At 44.0% G+C, this 20,752-nt stretch overlaps 1 protein-coding gene across 1 annotated transcript in view; it reads left to right on the forward strand.

Annotated features, from left to right (window-relative positions):
• The window catches only part of RYR3 (ryanodine receptor 3), a 637,001-nt gene that overhangs the window by 417,062 nt on the left and 199,187 nt on the right, over nt 1–20,752 (forward strand). Inside the window, 5 exon segments of the mRNA XM_039536203.1 lie at nt 544–633; nt 2,174–2,320; nt 4,432–4,494; nt 12,911–12,986; nt 13,142–13,265. Coding sequence (XP_039392137.1) covers nt 544–633; nt 2,174–2,320; nt 4,432–4,494; nt 12,911–12,986; nt 13,142–13,265 — 500 coding nt within the window.

Consider the following 20,752-nt stretch of genomic DNA (forward strand, 5'->3'; position numbering starts at 1 on the left):
AAGAGTGGAATTTACAGGGGGCTGCAATTGTGGCATGAAATGTACACAAATACCTTTCAGGGTTTTACTGAAGCTGTCATCTGGGATTTCAGATTCCACTGTCTTTTTTAATGTTCGTTTGGGCAAAAATAAAGCTTAATCAGGTTCCTGGGTTCTCCATGAAATTTATGTTAAATTTGTCAATATTATAGGAGATAAGTAACAAGTTCAGCCCTTTGATTCCTAGTATGAATTTCAAACCCCTTATTCTGGCAAGGAAAGAAATTGGAAAAACTGAGTCTTTTATGGTCAAAATAACCAGCCATGACACAAGGAAAATATCTGAAGTCTGTGTTTTAGGGAGTAAGCCTGCAAAATATAGAAGGAACATTGTATTAGGAATCCCTGGATAGAGACATTTTTCAGGTGTAATGCACAACTGCTGTTTAGGTAGATGTGCAGTACTGTATGCCATATATTAAAATGACTAGTTCATTTACGACTGCTCATTTACATTATTCATATAAGAAAAAAGTATAAATAAAATATATTTTATGTTTTCAGAGTAATAGTGGATGGAAATATGGTGTTTCACTGGATGAAAATATGAAGACACATCCATTAATAAGGCCTTTCAAAACATTAACTGAAAAGGTAATGGAGGAAAGCTTAAAGTTCTTTTTAGCATAAACCAGCATGGTTCTAGCACAATTTTAGTTAATCCTTTTTAACAAGCACATGAAATAGAGAGAAGAGGTGGGGAGAGCCAAATCATACTGTATTTCAGTTAAAGACAAGAATTGTAGGTTAGATCAACCTTTTGCTTTGTAATCTATGCAAGAAGTCTGGATTTGATTCCCAGTGTCTTTCTCTCATCCAGTAGAGCAACTGATGCTGGGAGTATTGTGGATGTATTGCTCTCAGCCCTTTGTGGAGGAGAGAACCCTTTTTATCCCTCCTGTGGCTGAGATAAAGGTATGACTGAAGATCTTTGAATAGAGATCTCTCCTCAGCCAAGGCAGATCACTACTCTGCTGAAGGTGTGGAGGGTATAAAGGGAAACTCCTCTGCGGTAAAACATTTCTAACATTGTTTGTAGGTGAATTGTTTCTGTGAGTTTCTTGACCAGGAATGAGAGTCTTCTAGTGGGTAGGGTAGTGGACTAAGTCAGGACTGTTGGTTTCTATTGCATGCTCTTCTAGTGACTGCCTGTGTGACTTTGGACAAGTCACTTAGCATTACCTCCTCTTTACCTCACCTTTCCCATTTGAGAAATGGGGACTGCTACACTCACATGGGTGCTGAAGACTTAATTAGCTGAGGTTTGTAAAGCATTTTGAGATCCTTGGACAAAATGCACCATCGAACTCTGAGGTATTATTATTATTTGCATTATTATTAAAATATTTTAATATTTGTTGTTCTGAGATCATTTATCTTTCTCATTTGAGTAGAGGATTTTTAATCACTTCTTACATAATGTGTTTACTTTATAAACATGCCATATCGTGTATTTATTGATATATGGTAACTACTTCTAAGAGATGGATAATGAAACATTCAAATTTTCTTTATGCCATAATGTTTCAGGTACAAAAGACCTTTACTTCTCATAAAAACAGCAAGATACATTCCCTGCCAATAAAATTTAGTGATGTCTTTATTTGTATCAAGGGGAGAAAAGACCATTATGTTTTACATTAATACTATCTGTGAATCAAAAGTTGGTGGAAGAAGGGACTCTGGTGCTGACAAACTCAAATGTGTACCATGTAGAGATTTCATTGCAATAATAGCACCCTGGATTGGTAGATATTTTGTGTTAGAAGTACAGTACTATACATTTTCCTGATTGGTCAGAAAGACCAGTAAATAGTTTGCAAGCAGCTGCAAAATATAAATACCATTGTCTGTTGCTTCAAAGTTCACTTGTATGCTGTGCTTAGTTTCTAATGCATTGTGCTGTGTCCTAGTAATAAGTGTCCCAAGGGAAAGAAGTAAGCAATATGACTATTTCTAAAACTACTTGGGAAAAAAAGAGCCAAATTCTGTTCTCAGTTCTACCTATGCAACATATGTTGATTTTAATTGGGCTTGCCCAGGTGTAATTGAGGGCGGAATATTTCTCCATAGGCTTTTGCTAGTTGCTTGTGAAACACTATATGATTATCCACTCATTTGTTTTTCTTTAAAGGAAAAGGAAATTTATCGTTGGCCTGCTAGAGAATCGCTTAAAACCATGTTAGCCATGGGATGGAGTCTAGAAAGGACCAAGGAAGGAGAAGCAATGGTACAGCAGCGTGAAAATGAAAAGCTCCGCAGCATATCACAGTCTAGCCAAGTAAGGCAAAACTGCTTAAAACCACAGAAATTAATCAATTCACTCGTTTACAGCAAATTGACCATAACGCTGTATCATTTAAAAAGAAACTTGCCACACTTAGTTTATTAGTATTACCGTCATTGTTGGTATTGTAGCAGCTCCTAGAGGCCCCATCTGAGATCAGAGACATGATGCTGTAAAAACACATAGTATCTCATGAAACAGTGTCTTGATAAATTTTATATCATGTCTTTGTGGGGTGTTCTTGGAAATAGTTATTTTTAAAAGATTGGGGAAGCTGAGTTAAAACTGTTATTACAAGGGAATGGACCTTTCATATATGGGTGCTTGTAGTAGGTGATTAGAAGTGGCTAGTATGGTTGTATTTGCTGAAGCCTAATTAGTTACACATTAAAACAACTACTATAGATATTATCTACAGTCACATACCATAGTGATAGATATCTTATAATTGCAAATAACAATTATAACTAAAAAGTGTTGAAAGGGCTGACCAAAATAAAAAATAAGTGTGATAGGCATTACAAACTCTTTCAGACCCCAAAGGAGGGTCCTTATAGCTCTGAAGCATACTATCCTAGCTTCCCTAATAAACGGAGGTGGCATCAATCTGATCACTGGGACAACAGAGCTCTAGGTGAAGGTAGGACTGAGGGAAGTTCCTTGCATGGCTCAGAAAACTTGAAAGACAGCACCTGAATCCCTTTGGAAGCTGATTCCCTATAACAAAGGCAGGTGGGCAGCACTGCTAAATAAAAGATGAGCCTATAAAGAGAAGGCACTCTCTAAAGAACGAATGCCCTCAGAAACAATCTCCCTCCATTTCCTTCGGAATCGAGCCTTTTTTATATTCAGCCTAGAGGCACTAGGTGGGGTATTTAAAATCTTTTGTTTAATGTTAATGAAACCTAATGATTGTGATCTCTTTGAGAGGTTTTTTTCTCTGCTTTAAGCAAAAGGGCTTCTAGTACTTTGTGGTAGGGAACTGGAAATGGGCCAGGACCATATTAAATACATGAATATTGCAGTCTAATCCCTTAATTTTGTAGATCTTTGTGTTACCTTGCTTTAGGGGTTGCATCTCAATTTTTCCTTAAATAGGGTTTTTATTGTATTTTCTTATATACTACTTTATAGGACTGATAGATGCCTGTCTGTATACAGTAGAATTGGCTGCCATCAAATTTCGTGTACATTTCTCAGATAAAGAACCTTAGAAATTAATCTCCAAAAGTTTATTTCACTTGCTGATGCTCTAGCTCACTGATGACCTAGATTAGTGAGAAGCCTTGATTACATTTTCTTCGCCTTTGCCTGGGTAGATACTCATACTGTGTGGTGTGTGTCACAGAGTGGCAGTATCACACATACAATTGAACATGCTCAGAAGCTTATGGAGGCAAATTCATAAGGAGCCTGCATCTGTATCATTGAAGCCAGTGAAAATGTTTTCATTGTCTGGTCAGTGGGACAAGACAAGGCCCAAGGAGATAGGCAGGTTATCTGTTTGTTGCAGCTAATCACCCTCTGATAGCCTTATCATGTAATGTGCATATATTTGTGTACGTCATGTTAGAACTATTACAAGAAGAACAAGTTCTCTCTGAAAAAGTCTGTTTACATTTTACATAAATCCATATTATAACCTTTAATTGCATTTTTGAAAATACACAATATACATTACCAGCACTAGATAAAATCACATAAATAGAAAAAATGTTTCAAACAGCCATGTAAATAAGGGTCTGATCATGTAAAGAAAAATGGATATGATTCAGCAGATCATTTAAGCACATGCTTAACTTTAAGCATATGAGTAGTGCCATTGATTTCAGTGTGACTGCTCACTCTTAACCATAATCATGTTCTTAATCGGTTTGCTGCATTGGGGCCTGATGAACAAAATGAGCATGTAAAGAATAAATATAAGTGTATTATAGCTTCTGTTGTTCATTAAACATCCATTCATCTCTGTACAAAATATAAAGGCAAACATGATTCCTACCCAAAGGGCTTCAGAAATCTAAATAGTTTAATTCTAATTTTGTTGACAGTAGAAATGAAGTAAATAGTTTAAAAACATCAATAATGCTTCCATATATTTCCAGGGAAATGGATACAGCCCAACACCACTTGATCTTTCTAATGTTGTACTCTCTAGGGAGCTCCAGGTATGTATTAATATTCTCAGTGTATTCTGCAGAAAAAAATATGAAGTGACTTATCAACATGTAGGGTCACATCTTCAAAGGAATGTGTAATTGGTGTCTCTACAAAAACCTGCACGTGTGTGATTGCAAATGTGTATCTGTGTATATACTTACCCATTTTATGCACATATGTGGGGTTTTATGGGTACATGTACATGTCTGTGAGTGCACTTGTTGCGCCCTCCTATACAAATAGGTAGATACTGCATTTGTTCTCTGTTTTGCAGGGTCAGTTAACATGATTTCAAAATGAGACATCTGCTGTTTGTCCTGCTGACAGTGTTTCATATGCTAAGTGGTATCATCTGGCCTTCTAGAAAATATTATAATGTAAAGCCCCTAAGGGGACTGCAGGCAAAGCATTTTCAGTAACTGCCCCCTGTCTTAAGAACCTGTCTCTTGTCTTGGTTCTAAAGAGCCTGAAAAAATTAATATTCCAGACATGTTCCAAAGCCCACGTAGCTTCCCAGGCATTTAATAAGAGAGTGAGATATGATTGAGGTATGCCTTATAAAGGTTGCATTATTACTCCAAACAAGTTTACTGGGGGAAAAACAGCCTATAAATGACACTGCTTTTCTATATGTTATGTTTTTAATTACATGCACCCAGATCATTGAAGGGGTCACTTTTACAAAACTAAATAAATAATGCAGTTCTGAATCAGAATGAAAATAAACAAATATTTAAAACAAATAAATATTTTATCTCCTATAGATCCCGTGCCTTCTCTTACATTCCCCAACCCGGATCAGATCATGGTGGGGTGTTGGCCTTCTCCTCTCCCAGTCCTGCTGCTTCTGACTCTCTTTCCTTCCCCTTTCGCATTCTTTCTCCTCTTTTAAACAGTATTGCTTCTTACTCTTCTCCTTTCCCCCTCCATGTTGCTGACACCTACCACTCAATTCTTCCCCATCTATCCTCCTCATTCTGATTTTTGACTCCTGGGTCTCTCTCTTCCTCTTCTCACAATCTCTGACACTCATCCTTGGTGACTTCATCTTCCATGTTGATGACCCATCTAACCCCTTAGTTGCACATTCCCTTGCTCTCACCTCTTTGAACTGCAGCTCTGGTTCAAGTCTCCTCTTCACCAATCTCTGATCTCTCTGGTGATGAGTTCATCCTCTCTGACGATCACCCGATCTCTTTCAGCATCACCCATCAGTCCTCTCCCTGCTCCATGTCTCCAGTCCATCAGTATTGATGACTTCTCATTTGCTCTCACCTCTCTCATCCCTGTTTTCTTTTCCCTTTCTTCCATTGATATGGTTGTTGATTCTCTCCATGATTTGCTCTCCTTCACCCTTGACTTTTTGGCCCAGCTTTCCCATTGCCAGGTCTGCCAACCCTCAACCCTGATTCACGCCCAACATCTGCTTCCTGTGCTCCTGTTCTCATGTTGTGGAGCTGTAACCATGCCTGCTTGGTGTCCCCCTCTAGTGGCACCTAGTACAGGTAGAGATTGAAAAGTCAGCTACAGTTTTAGCTCAGAGCCATGTGGCTTTTAGCTCATGCAGTAAAGGCTGATGCATTTAGCTTCAGAGCTCCCAGGTTCGATTCTGGCTGCCGCCAACCAGGGTCTGTTGGCATAATGGAGCATCTCTGGCAGAAATCCTATGACCTGGCTGATGCCCTCCATTACAAATCTGTTCTTTCTTCTTTGGTTCTGTCATCTTCCTAGCTAAACAACCCTGCTCTTCCAACTTAATGGAATCCCATGTCCTCAATCCCATCCCCCGAACTCCCAGAACTCCACCTATGTGTGTGCTCTGGAGTCACAGGTTAACTCTCCCAGGACACATGATAGATGTAACACACAACACACACAGGGTTCTCTTTACTTAACAGCAGAAGAGATGCATAAAACATTTAGAAAACAACAAACACTGTGAATACCATTCCCCTCATCCTGGCTCACCCTTCCCTTGGAAGTCCACAGGGGACCATCTGAGTTCAGGTAAGCAGAGTTAGCCCCAGCCTCTTCAGGCTCCTGTAGCAGCCTCCCTCCACTTGAGCTGGTGAAAATGGCCTTTTATAACCTTTTTAAAACCTTTGTCAGGTGACTTCTGGAATCAGACTCCTCAGGTGATCACAGATCCACACAGGACCTCATTGCTAGTTGCCTCTCCCCGGACAAACCAGTTCTCCTGAGTGGGAGCCAGCTTATTTTCTAAAGTGTTTATATTTGAATAGAAGATCATCCCATTTAACAATCCTCTATTGTCAGCCCTGTATTTCAGTCCCAACATGGAGGTAAAAAGATAACAGACAAGGCAATTAGCTCCCATAATCAGAGTGGAGTTTGTAGTCTGATGAAGATACATGCAGAGAGTTCATGATATCAAACAACATTCATAAGTTGTGGAGACAAATTCCCCAACTCATCACAGCTTCCATGACTTTCCTCTCCTGGTTCTCCTCCTAACTCCCGCCTCGCTCCTTCAGCTTGTTCTTCTGGCAATCCTCATTCCTCCTCCAACTTTTCAGTGGATATTATAGGACTCTGGCCTTTGTCCCTTTCTCTTCTCTCTCTACCCTTTAGCTCTGGGTAATCTTATTCACAAACACAAATTAATTAACATTTCTGTGCTGAATACTCACAGAGCTACATCTTTACTCTAGGAGTGTCTCCATCTGCCCAAGCTAAAATCTCAGACTCTGACATCTTGTGGCTGTTGAGCCATCAACCCAAGCTCAACATGGCTAAAACAGATCTCTTAATCTTTCCCCCAAAACCCTCCCTTCATCTTCTTTCTCAGTCACTGTGGACAGCACCGCCATCCTGCCTAACACTCAGGCTTTTAACCTGGGTATTATCTTTAAATTTGACGTCTCTGGAGGTCCCCACATCCAGGCTGTGTCTACAGCTTGCTGATTCTTTCTTCATGACATCTCTAAGATATGGCCTTTCCTATCCATTCACGCAGCTATAATTGTTGTCTGGGGTCTCATCGTCTCATGTCTTGAATACTGGAACATAATTTTCTGTGGCCTTGACAAATGCAGTGTTGTGCCACTCTATCCACTCAGCATGCTGCTACAAAGATCATTTTCTTAGCTCATTGCTTTGATCATGTCATTCCTCAATTTGCACCATCTGCAGGCTCCCCCTTCTCTTTTGCATCAAACATAAGCTTCTTCTTCAAGTGGTGTCCCTGTGGGTGCTCCACTCTAGGTGTCGGTGTGTCCCTGCACCGGAGATTGGAGATTTTTCGCAGCAGTACTCGGTCGGGGGAATGGTGCGCACAGGAGTTGTCTCGTGCAGCTGTTGGCACCTCCTGTAGCACGCACCCCCGACCGTCCCCTCAGTTCCTTCTCAACCATCCTCAGCTGCAGACGGAGCTCCACGGCAGTACTCTCCTTGATTCTTTCTGGGAAAAAAAGTTACAAGTTACATAGGAACTTCTTGTTAGTCTATACTTAGTTACGTAGTTTTGTTAGTTCCTCTTAGAATATTTTTTTGGTTGAAGAAAAACCTCTTTACTTAGTTCTCCATTTAAGAATAGCTCTATGGTTTACCACTTCAAATAACTCGCACCTTCATCTATCAAGAGCGGGGGAGAGGCTTAACTGAAGTCATGCCGGGCTCAACACGGTTTAAAAAATGTGACTGCTGCCGTGAACTGATGCCGGTCTCTGATGGCCATGCATCCTGCATCCGTTGTCTGGGAGAAACTCATATCTCCCAGAAATGTATACACTGCAGCAAAGTCAAGAGCAAGATGTGATAGGGATCTCCGTTTGAAAATGCTTCTGATGGAGAAATCCCTCCAACCTCCACAAGAGACGTCCTCTGGGGAGTCTCATAAACCGAGATCCCTAAGCGATGATAAGGCTCCTACTTCCAAAACTATCTTGGAGTGAGCTTCGACCTCTCCAACAAGGGACTCTCACAAAAAGATTGCTTCCCCAGCGAGGTCTTTACCCTCAGTGCTCCACTCATCCAGAGAGAGCACTTATGAGGCACTGGGCTCCTCTGGCACCATTCCTCAGCAGACCTCTGCCAAGCCTCATTGCGTGGCACCGGAGTCAAGACGTCAAGTCTCCTCCACGGCACCAACTACTCTGGTGCAGAGCGCAACACAGGCAGTGGCACCATGATCAATGCTGCTGCCACCAATTCCAGACTTGATGCCAGCTAACAAGCTGAATCCGGCACCAGTCAGCACTCCAACAGTTGACTGCAACCCCAAGGTGGGACCAGCGCAACTCCTACATTGTACTGACATAACAGTTTCTTCTGCACCGCAGTCACCACTGCTCAGCACCGAACGCTCCCCAAGCTACATAGTACGGCACTATCCTTCATCTCCTGCAGCAATCTCCATGCATATTGGCGAGGAAGTAGACATGCTTGACAACCGCTTCTCCTCTCAACATTCATCCCCATCACATATGAGACCTACATGGAACGCTATGAAGCCTAAGCCTCATCTGAGCATTCACAGCCCTGGAATGCACAGCACTGGCCTTACCCATTATCACCTTACCCCATGCAATGGCCACAATGGGGTCCTTGGGCCACATACCAGAACACACATCCTGCCCCCCCTTTCCCCAGCCAGAAGAGGAATCAGAGTACATCCATCCTTAACACTCAGAGAAACCTCTGACCCCCCTGAGACAGAGATAGAAGAGGAAGAGATACTATCACAGGCAGACCTGGATGATTCACCACCTGCCCCGTGCTCATCTTCCGCACCAGGGGAAGCGGTGACGCTGTCTACCACGACAGCACCAGATGACCTGAAACAGTTCCAAGAACTCATCCAAAGAGTAGTAAACAGCCAAGAAATTGCCTTACATGAGGTGCAGGAGAAACAACGTAAGTTGTTAAAAATCTTACAGAGTGTGTCATCAGCCAAGCTCGCCTCCCCATGGATGAGGCTATAAGGGAGCCTGCGGAGGCCATATGGCAAACACCAGCATTGGCACCACCCACCAACAAAAGGTCTGATAGGAAATACTTCGTTCCAGCCAAAGGCATGGAATTTTTGTTTTCACACTCTCAAGCCTGCTTTCTGGTAGTAAAGGCTGCCAGTCAGCGAAATAAACAGCCTCATTTCCACTCCACACCACAAGATAAAGAACACCAGAGACCGGACCTCTTTGGGTGTAAAGTTTACTCATCAGCCACCCTTCTGCTCAGAGTTGCCAACTATTCTGCTCTACTAGCAAATTATGACTACTCTAACTATAGTAAAATACAAGAGCTCATGGAAGACCTCCCCGAGCACAAACATCCTCAACTCAACACCATTATTAATGAGGGTCAGATAATACCGGCACAGCATTGCAAGCCTCAATGGATGTAGCAGACACAGCTGCCCAAACAACCGCAAAGGCTGTGGTTATGAGAAGAGCATCATGGTTGCAAACTTCGGGAATTCTGAAAGAACTACCGCTAAAAGTGGAGAACCTTCCCTTCAATAGGGATAAACTATTCTCGTCTCAAACAGACAACATGCTCCGTACCACGAAGGACTCCTGAGTGGTGCTGTGTACACTCGGCATATACGCACTGCCTGACAAATGCCAATTGCCAATTTACAGCATACCAGAGGTCATGAGACACCTGGTTTAACCATCAACAACCATGATATTTTGCTCAGAACAGACCTAAACAACGGGCTCAGAGATGACGTGCTCTACTGAACCAGGTCTCGTTCAACCATCCATCTACATCTAAGCCACAATTTTGAAGTATTGGTCGAGGGTATACACAACCTCCCCACACCTCTAGCGCCAACAGATACCCCATCCCACAACTTTGGTCACCGCCTACGCCCATTTTACCATGCCTGGGTTGCGATAACCACACATCAATGGGTATTGGAGATCATACAATCTGGCTACGCCATCCCTTTCACAACCATCCCCCCCCACCCTTCCCTCTTCCCTGTCCCTCCTCAGGGGCCCCTCTCACAAGCACCTTCTGCAACAGGAAATAGACTACCTCCTACTGCTGGTTTACGATGCAAAGAAGTCATAACCTTCCCCTATTTAGACGATTGCCTACTCAAGGGTGCCAATCGACAAGAAACGGCATGCATGCTGAAGACCACAATAGACCTGTTTCACCAGCTAGGGCTACAGATAAACTAAAAGAAATCTAACCTGGAACCGCCTCAGCGCTTGGAGTTTATCAGAGCCGACCTAGACTCCGTACAAGCCAAGGCAATATTACCAAACCACAGATTCACTACATTGACCAATCTTATTTCCACAGTGACCATTGGCCCACAAACTTCAGTGAGGACATACCTTCAGATTCTGGGACATATGGCAGCTATGACTTCTGTCGTAAAGTATGCCAGACTCCATATGCGTTGTCTGCAGCACTGGTTGAGCACGGTCTATGCACCCAGCAAATACTCTCTCAACAGATGCGTGACACTACCATCAAGGGTTATCCTCTCCCTACAATGGTGGACACAACCAGGGAATGTATGTTCAGGGATTCCCTTTCAGCAAGACACCCCGGTCAGTGACTATTACAACAGACGCCTCCCTGATAGCTTGGGGCACCCACTTGGGTCACCACAATGTACAAGGCAAGAGGTCCGCGACGGAAACCCGACTACATATCAATCTCCTGGAACTCTGTGAGGTACACAATGCATGCCGCCCCTTCCTCCCACTCATACGGCAGACCTCAATCTCCGTTCTCACTAACAATGTGGCATGCATGTTTTACATCAATTGTCAAGGGGGAGCCAGGTTTCACTCGCTATGCATAGAAGCCATGAACTTATGGCATTTGTGCATCCTCAACAATATAAACATCACAGCGTCATACCTACCGGGATGCCAAAACACTACAGCCGATAATCTCAGCAGGCACTTCTCACAGGAACACAAGTGGGAAATCCATGACCGTGTTCTCAGCACAGTATTCCAAAAATGGGGTCATTCAGTAATTGACTTGTTTGCCTCAGCAACAAACTACAAATATCCACTCTTGCTCCAGGGCAGGCCTGGCACCGGGATCATTAGGGGATGCCTTCCTCATCCCATGGAACACGTCGCTCACGTACACCTTCCCGACAATACCAATGATCCCATGGGTCATCTTCAAGATATGTCTCGACAGAGCATACATCATTCTCATTGTTCCCACACAGCCCAGACAGACTTGGTTTCCATACCTGTCACATCTAGCAGTCTGTGCTCCACAACTGCTGCCCTTACAGATGGACCTTCTGTCCCAGAACAAGGGCCTAACAACTCCAGCGAAGCTCCATCTCAAAGTGTGGTTCCTGTATGGTTCTAACCTGGAGAAGTGAACTGCTCCCTGTGGGTGCTCCACTACCCCCCTCCCCCCCTCTACTGCAGAGTTCACACAGCCAAGCTCTGTGGTAGAGAAGGAACAGAGCAGACAGTCGGGGATGCACGCACTACAGGAGGCGCCAACAGCTGCACGGGACAGCTCTGGTGCACGCCCTTCCCCCGATCGAGTACTGCTGTGAAAAATCCCCGATCTCTGGCACAGGGATGCACCGACACCTAGAGTGGAATACCCACAGGGACACACATCTCAAAAAAACGTTGTTACTGCACAAGGTGAGTAACTTCTTGTCTTCACAATCTATCCCCATCCTACCTATCACCTCTCATTCACTATCAAGATGTCGACTCTCACCTCTGACTGGCCAGTGAGGCCAACCTCTATAATCCATTTGTTAAATTTTCAAACAGTTATTTTGTGTTTTCTCCCATGCCGCCCCATATGCTTAGGATGAGCTCTCTATAAACACCCACAAAGCTACCTCATTATCCTCCTTCAGATTCCCCCTTAAAACTCTCATTTGCCATGATGCTTACAATAACTTGACAACATTTAGGCTGCTGATGTGCTGAAACCATTGTCAGTCATGCTGACCAATATTGTTTTATTGTTTCCTTGTATTCCCCCATCTGTCTATTTGCACCTGTTGTCTTTTATCTTATACTTAAGCTTTTTGGCACAGAGATTGTATTTTTTCTGTGTTTGCACAGCACCTAAAACAAAGGGGTGCTGGTCAATGACCAGGGTTTCTTGGTATTATGGTAATACACATAATGAATATTATTTATTTGTTTGTAAACATAATGATTTTAAGCACTCATTGATTCATGCTGGAAAATATCTCTGGATCGGAACTTGCCCTTCAATTATTGTTATTCTGGGTCAGACCCAAATAATGTCTCTTTTGAGGCTAATGCTTTGTATATACATAAAATTAATTAATGAGATAAAATAGTTGATATCTTGTCTACAAGGTTTCTGTATTTCAACTCAGTTTTTAAAGTGTATTTATGTGGAATAGTGTTAGCTAAATTTTTATTCTATCATCTTTTAACTTTGGATTGCCTTTTCTTTGTGGTGATGTAGGGAATGGTTGAGGTAGTGGCAGAAAACTATCATAACATTTGGGCCAAAAAGAAGAAAATGGAATTGGAGAGCAAAGGTAAGAATAAAATCTGGTGAACCACAAATAAAATGGGGGGGGGGAGTCTGAAAGAACAGGAGACAACGTACAACAATGTAAATTATGTAGGTCCCTTTATATTTGAAAAATAACATTACAATAGAAAAATTTACAGTTCTCTCAATTTTCCAAAGGAGGAGGTAGTCATCCTTTACTGGTACCTTATGACACCTTGACAGCCAAGGAGAAATCTCGGGACCGGGAGAAGGCACAAGAGCTATTTAAATTCCTTCAAATGAATGGCATTGTTGTATCTAGGTAAGCTGTGTATTTATTTAAAATATGTCCTTACCAATACCTTCATTCTTGCTAATTCCTTTCTCTCACTACTCTTTCTGTTAATTATGAACAACATAATTACCATTTTGTATTTTATTTGTAACTAAAAGAAAATTATAATTTCAGTCCTTTCTTAACATAGAAAATTATTTTTCTTTTTATTTTAGGGATAGCACAAATAGGTAAGATTTATAGTTCGTGACAAATACAAAATATAATACGATCTAAACCAAACAATGCAGACAGCTCAAAACTTCATAAATTAACACCTAGCAGTTGTCAGTAAGGATCATGGGGAAATAGGCTTTGTGGCCTAATGCTATAGAAATGTATATGCATAAAATAACTCTTTGAGTTGAATTTTTATAACTTGTCTGTAGGGTTATGTTTAATCTGTAAGACAAATGGACTCTTCGGTGTGCATCCCTGCATATCTTGTTTATGCAAAGTGGCAGAACTTATGAAAGACACTATGATATGCATCATTTTATCTGAGGGGAGGATGAACACTAGGGAATTACTTATTCTGCGGTTAAATAAATTAATTTTTGCAATACTGCATGAGGCCAAACCATTGAAAAATGAATTATTATACCAGAAGGGAAGAACCTCATAAGTTAAATAATATTCTTTTGGTAAAAATTCAATAAGACATTACCTGACAAAGAGCCTTTAAGGCCTTGTATATTTCATGGCATTCAGTATTTCTTGTAAACTAAAATGGTCTGGTAAGTGGGATTCTTCTTCAAGTGATTGCACATGTCTATTCCATTTCAGATGATTTTACATGTGTCTTCCACTTCAGGTGTGGACTTGCCAAGAGAGTTTTCCTTAGCGGTACCCATCGCTGTGGCACATGCACTGTGCCTTTCCTTGTACGTCCAGGCCAAGGAATAATGGGCGAAGCCATCCCAGCACCCCCTCAGCTCCTTCTCACTGCACTGTTGGAGCTCTCCAGGAGCTGTTGCTCTGGTTCTCCTTTTTTCCTCTGAAGAAACTTTTTTCTTCTTCTTGTAAATAGTTGTTATAATGCTAGTGTTTAATTACCTATTGTTTCCCACTTGGGAATATTTTATTTCTTATTTTCTCCGTGATTGTTTCACTTGGCACTGGGCAGTTTGGTTATGTCCAAGTCTCTTGGATTTAAGCACTGTCTAACTTGCAAGGGGTCTGTCCTGTACAGTGATCCTTATACCCATTATTTAATATGGCCCTCACCAAGGCAAAATAGAGCCAAGTGCTGTGGTTGCTAATCTTTTAAAAAGAGAACACAAAAATCCAGGGACATAAGATTAAGAAACTACTTTATGGAATGATACCAACTCCTACATGAAGAAGTGGTTGGATTTCTTAAAGAAGAAGTGACACATGAGGGGGTCGCTGAAGAGGGGTGTGGAAGGGGAAAGGAATAGAAAAGAACTGGAACATGCAACCCAGTTCCATGGTGCTTAGACACCATTTATCAGTAGTGATGACTTTCCAAGCACCTGGGAGAGGGACAGTCTCCTTCTGAATGGTGGAGAAGTAAGATCCCTGAAGACTGGTAGTTGATAGCAGAAGGTTCTGTGTCCAACGAAGTTACATGCTGGATTTCAGTGTCTTCAGTGGCCTCTGTTTTGGTGACAGGATGTCTGTGCGAAAAGTAAGATGAGTGTTCAATGCAGTTGTGATGGCATATCTGTTATATGGAGCAGAAAAATGGTTATTAAAAACAGCTGAGCAGAGGAAACCAAACTTTTTTTTTTTTCAACAAAAGTTATGGCATATTCTTAACATCCATTGGTTGATTTTGTCACAAACAAATTAGCTGATCCTGCCAAGCTGCAGTCTTGCACCAGTTAAAAACAAGACAGCTGCAAAAATGGGGTCATGTCCAATGTGCACAAGAAGGTACCGTTATACAAGGTTTATAGAGCTGCCGTTGAAGGAAGTAGGGCATGAGGCCAACCATGAAAGAGGTTGGAAGATTCAATTTTGTGGGATTTAAGAAGCCTAAACCCTCCCATATTGACTCTTGGCAAAGGAAGAAAACTTGCAGGGACCATTCAAGATGGAAGTCCATTCTGTGCACTACCACAGCTACCTCATAGCTGTGTGAATCTGCTACTGCTATGGGGAAGAGTTACCACAGCTCTTACAGAACTAAAAACAATAAGGGGTGATTACCCCAGGATTGTAACCAGCTCTGGAGAAGCAGCACCACTACGGGTGGTTTGCACATACTGGTTCAGAATGGATTTTCCAAAGATGAAGAGACAAACAAAGAACTTGGTGTATATATAAAGGACTCAGGGCATTCCTTTTTAGTGAGAAAATGGACAGGACATTCTGTCCAATGAGAGGCCCCAATCTTGCTAAAAGGATGGAATCACTTTGGCCTAGTAGGGCCCATAAGACTGAAAGGCAATTTCTGGTATGTTTATTACTAAGCGTGTAAGACTTGGTGTAGTTTTTATATGTTTTCAGTGTGATGCTTTGCCCTAAGAATAAATGTACTTTGCTTTGTGAAGGCTGTTTGGTAACTGGTGTACACTGTTGTAGCCCCTGGACAAACAGCAACTCAGAGGTGCTTGCCCCCGGTCAAGCAGCAAGATATGAGAGAGAGAGAGAAGGAGCGTCAACATCAGCTCGAGATGGAGAGATTGTGCCAGCAAAACTGATCTGGTAGGTGGAGCCAGACCTCATATGCCTAGTCTGGGGGAGCCACATAGACTCCAAATTGTTTCCTTGCTTTAGTGAAGGGGATGACATTAACGTATTTCTAAATGCTTTTGAAATGGGATGTGAATTGAATAAGGTGGGGCAAGAAGACATGGTACGGTGTCTGGCTCCACTTCTGCTAGGGAAAGCCTTAGTCACTTTCATCCATATGAACAGAGAGAACTACAAAGATTGAGAGTTACCTAAAAAAGAATTACTGCAAAAATTTAAAGTGATCCCTGAAAGAAGTTTGAGGAAATTCAGAAAAAAGGAGATATGAAGTATGCTGAAGTTGCAATTCAAATTAAGGGGTTTATAAGAAAAATGGAGTGGGTTGGGGAGTCACCACTGTCATGCTGTCTGGAGGGGCTCATGACCATGAGTGCCTACCTCAGGGCAGTGTGTCAAAAAGCAGGGCAGACACCCTAAACTGGTGATCCGTTCTATAATTAGATTTTACTAAGCCAGTAACAAATGTGAACTTCTGGATCACTATAACAGTTTTACCTTGGAGTCATACAGTCCCCTTAGGCTCTCAAGTCTATTTTGCCACCCAGGCAAGCTGGACTTAGGGTATGTCTACACTACAAGACTATTTTGAATCAACTTAAGTCGAATTTGTGGAATCGACCTTATGAAGTCAAATTTGTGTATCCACACTAAATACACTAATTCGACTGTGTGAGTCCACAGTAACGGGGCCAGCGTCGACTTTGGAAGCGGTGCACTGTGGGAAGCTATCTCACAGTTCCCGCACTCCCCGCTGCCCATTGGAATTCTGGGATTTCCCTCAATTCAGGCTGGGGGAAAAAATGCGTCGAGGGTGGTTTTGGGTAACTGTCATCATTGAACCGTCAATCACGCCCTCCCTCCCTCCCTGAAAGCGCCTGCGGGCAATCTGTTCGTGCACTTTTCTGCTCAGTGACAGCACGGGCGCCACAGCACTGCGAGAACGGAGCCCGCTGCAGTTAGGGCCGTTGTCAACTCCTCGCACCTTATCGTCCACCTCTTCCACAGTCAGCTGCTGAGAAATAGGGCTACTTTTCAATGGTGCTGCAAGCACTGGTGGACAATGGGGGACGTTTTACCAACACCAATGTCGGTGGCCAGGCAAAGTTCATGACGCGCGTGTTTGTAGGAACTCTGCTCTTTTTAGATGCCTGCAGGAAGTTAGTTTCTTCCCGGACCACAAAATAACTGTTGGGGATGTGCAGATGCCTACAGTGATCCTCGGGGACCCAGCCTACCCTGTAATGCCCTGGCTCGTGAAGCCCTATGCAGGCGCCTTGCACAGCGACAAGGAACTCTTCAAGTACCAGCGAGCAGCGTGACGACTGTTAGTTCAATCAGGGAGGATGAGGCCCTGTTCTAGCAGTACCCCGTCCACCCCGCTTCCCCCACTTCCAACACACGTTTAAAAATAAAATACATGTTCCACTGTAACTTTACAAAGGTTTCTTTATTGATGACTTTGCATTAAAGGGTTGAAACTGGGACGCAGACTGTGCTGGGTAGGGTGTGCGGTGATGTAAAGACCACCTCTAAACTCGAGGAATGACAGGCTCCTGCTCCCAGAGCGGTCTGCAGTGCCGGACTGGTTGTTTCAACGGAGCCTGCCATCTCACACCTCAACTGCTAGAACAGGGCCTCATCCTCCCTGATTGAACTAACCTCGTTATCTCTAGCTTGCTTCTTGCTTGCATATATAAACCTGCCCCTGGAAATTTCCACCACTTGCATCTGAAGAAGTGGGTATTCACCCACGAAAGCTCATGCTGCAGAACGTCTGTTAGTCTATAAGGTGCCACAGGATTCTTTGTTGCTTTTACAGATCCAGACTAACACGGCTACCCCTCTGATGCAGGAAGTTAGTTTCTTCCCGGACCACAAAATAACTGTTGGGGATGTGCAGATGCCTACAGTGATCCTCGGGGACCCAGCCTACCCTCTAATGCCCTGGCTCGTGAAGCCCTATGCAGGCGCCTTGCACAGCGACAAGGAACTCTTCAAGTACCAGCGAGCAGCGTGACCTGTGACTGTTCAGTTTCTTTACAGAGAAGCTGAACCTGCCCCTGTTTCTTTACCAAGTTACTGTTGACCAGCATCTGCAGTTACATACCCCGTCCACCCCGCTTCCCCCACTTCCAACACACGTTTAAAAATAAAATACATGTTCCACTGTAACTTTACAAAGGTTTCTTTATTGATGACTTTGCATTAAAGGGTTGAAACTGGGACGCAGACTGTGCTGGGTAGGGTGTGCGGTGATGTAAAGACCACCTCTAAACTCGAGGAATGACAGGCTCCTGCTCCCAGAGCGGTCTGCAGTGCCGGACTGGTTGTTTCAACGGAGCCTGCCATCTCTCCTTTTTGGGACTCTGTGTGCGGGAGCTATGGGGCCTTGTGGCGGGGGAGGACGGATACAGATTCCTCTGCTGCGTGGCTCTGTGGTCCAGGACAGGGACCGTTGCATGAGATCTGTAACCACCCTCCCCCGCTACAAAGTCACGTACCCCCCCACCCACACAGAACCTGCAAACCACCTCCCATACCGACCAGGGTGCCTACTGATTGCACTGTGTGTGTGACCTGCTGCTGATCCTGCCCCCGTCTCTGTACCCTGCTAAAGGTGACTGTCCTATGCAATACCCTACCCCCTTCCCCACCCAACCACCCACCCACCCCTTCAAACGCAGCATTGTGTAAAAAAGCATGATGGAAATTATTATTAAATTATTATAGTAATTATTAAAAATACTTTGCTGTTAATTAACCAGACAGTCAGGGGATTAAACTGGGATTGGGGCTAGGGTGAGTCAGGAAGGGAAGGAATTCTCAAAAATTAGGGTATGAGAGCTTTTGGGTACTTGAGCACTCTGCTGGGGTGCAGTGACAGTTTTCACGGCCCCTGGCGCCACTCCTTCTGGTTACTTTGGGTGACGGGAGGTATGGGACTTTGTGGCGGGGGAGGGCACTTGTAGATACACTGCGGGGGGGCTCTGTCCTCCTGGCTGCGGTCCTGCAGAACATCCACAAGGCGCCGGAGCGTGTCTGTTTGCTCCCTCATTAGTCCAAGCAGCGTTTGAGTCACCTGCTTGTCTTCCTCACGCCACCTCTCCTCCCATTTGCTGTGTGAGCGCTGGTACAGAGAGAGGGTCTCCCTCCACTGGCTCTCCTGGTCCGCCTCGGCTCGGGAGCACCCCATAACTTCAGCGATCATCTCGTCCACTGTCTTTCTCTTTCACCGCCTAATCTTTGCCAGCCTCTGTGAGGGGGATGCTGTGGCAGGTCTGGAGACAGTCGAAGCTGTGTGATGGGGAAAAAGGTAGTGAATTCCTTGCAAAGATACATTTTTCCGAACAATGAACACAGTCTAGTCTGTGTCTGTGAACAACACCATGCACAGCACCTATCTCGTCCGCACTCCTGCAGCAGGCAATCCTGAAAGCATAAACTCTGCCTCTGTTCCACCCCATTGCAGTGTCCCCCGACCCTTGCGCTTCTGGGTTGAGATCCCAGTGCCTGATAGTGCAAATTTCATTGTCGCGGGTGGTTCTGGGTAAATGTAGTCAGTCATTCTTTCCTCCGGGAAAGCAACGCCAGACAATCATTTTGAGCCCGTTTTCCCTGGATTGCCCTGGCATACGCCATAGCGTGGCAACCATGGAGCCTGTTTTGCCTTTTGTCACTGTCACCATATGTGTACTAGATGCCGCGGACAGAGGCGATTCAGCAGTGCTACACAGCAGCATTCATTTGCTTTTGCATGACAGCAGAGATGGTTATCAGCCATATTGCACCATCAACCACGCCAATGTAAATTGGCAAGGTGATGACGGGTAGCTGTCCTATTGCACTACACCTTCTGCTGCTGTCATAGGTGCCCCTGGCCGAGATCAGCCGGGGGCGCAAAAGACAAAACTGGGAATGACTCCCTGAGTCAATCCCTCCTTTATGGTATCTAAAAATAGAAACAGTCCCGCCTAGAATATGAGGCAACTGTACTAGGGTTGCAGTGTATCAGAGAACTACAGAGCACAGCCGCTCTGTGTCAGATCCCGCAGGAATGACGAACTGCGTGCCATTCACAGGGGGTTCCCCTGCAACAACCCTACCTGTTGCTTCCCTCCTCCTCCAGCCTTCCTGGGCTACCGTTGTAATGTCCCCCCATTTGTATGCTGAAGTAATAAGGAATGCAGGAATAAGAAACAGTGACTTGTTAGGGAAATGAAATGAGGGTAAGGCAGCCTCCAGCTGCTATGATAGTCCAGGCAGTACAGAATCTTTTCTTTACACATGAAGGGCAGGGGCTGATGGAGCTCAGCCCCCTGTTGCTATGATGAAGACGGTTAGCAGGCCGTCTACTTATGGGCTGATGACGAGGACAGGTAGCAGTCCTATTGCACTACACCATCTATTGCAAGGCTGATGATGAGGACGGGTACCAGTCATTTTGCACCATCAGTCACCCATGAGGCGGGGGAGGTGGGGGCGAGGATGCTACCGTAGTGTGCCGCAGCATCGCGTCTACCAGCAGCATTCAGTACACATAGGGTGACATTTACAAGAGTCAAGAGACTATTTCTTTCCCTTTTCCTTCTGGGGGTGAGGGGTGGCTGTACATTGACGAGCTATGCCCTGAACCACCGCAGACACTGTGTTTGACCCTAGAAGCATTTGGAGCTCAGCCAAGAATGCAAATGATTTTCGGACACAGCGGGAACTGTGGGATAGCTTGCATCCTCATTCTCCCCCCTCCCTCCCTC

This window comes from Mauremys reevesii, linkage group 4 (assembly GCF_016161935.1).
Source record: "Mauremys reevesii isolate NIE-2019 linkage group 4, ASM1616193v1, whole genome shotgun sequence".
In the NCBI taxonomy this organism is placed as follows: domain Eukaryota; kingdom Metazoa; phylum Chordata; order Testudines; family Geoemydidae; genus Mauremys; species Mauremys reevesii.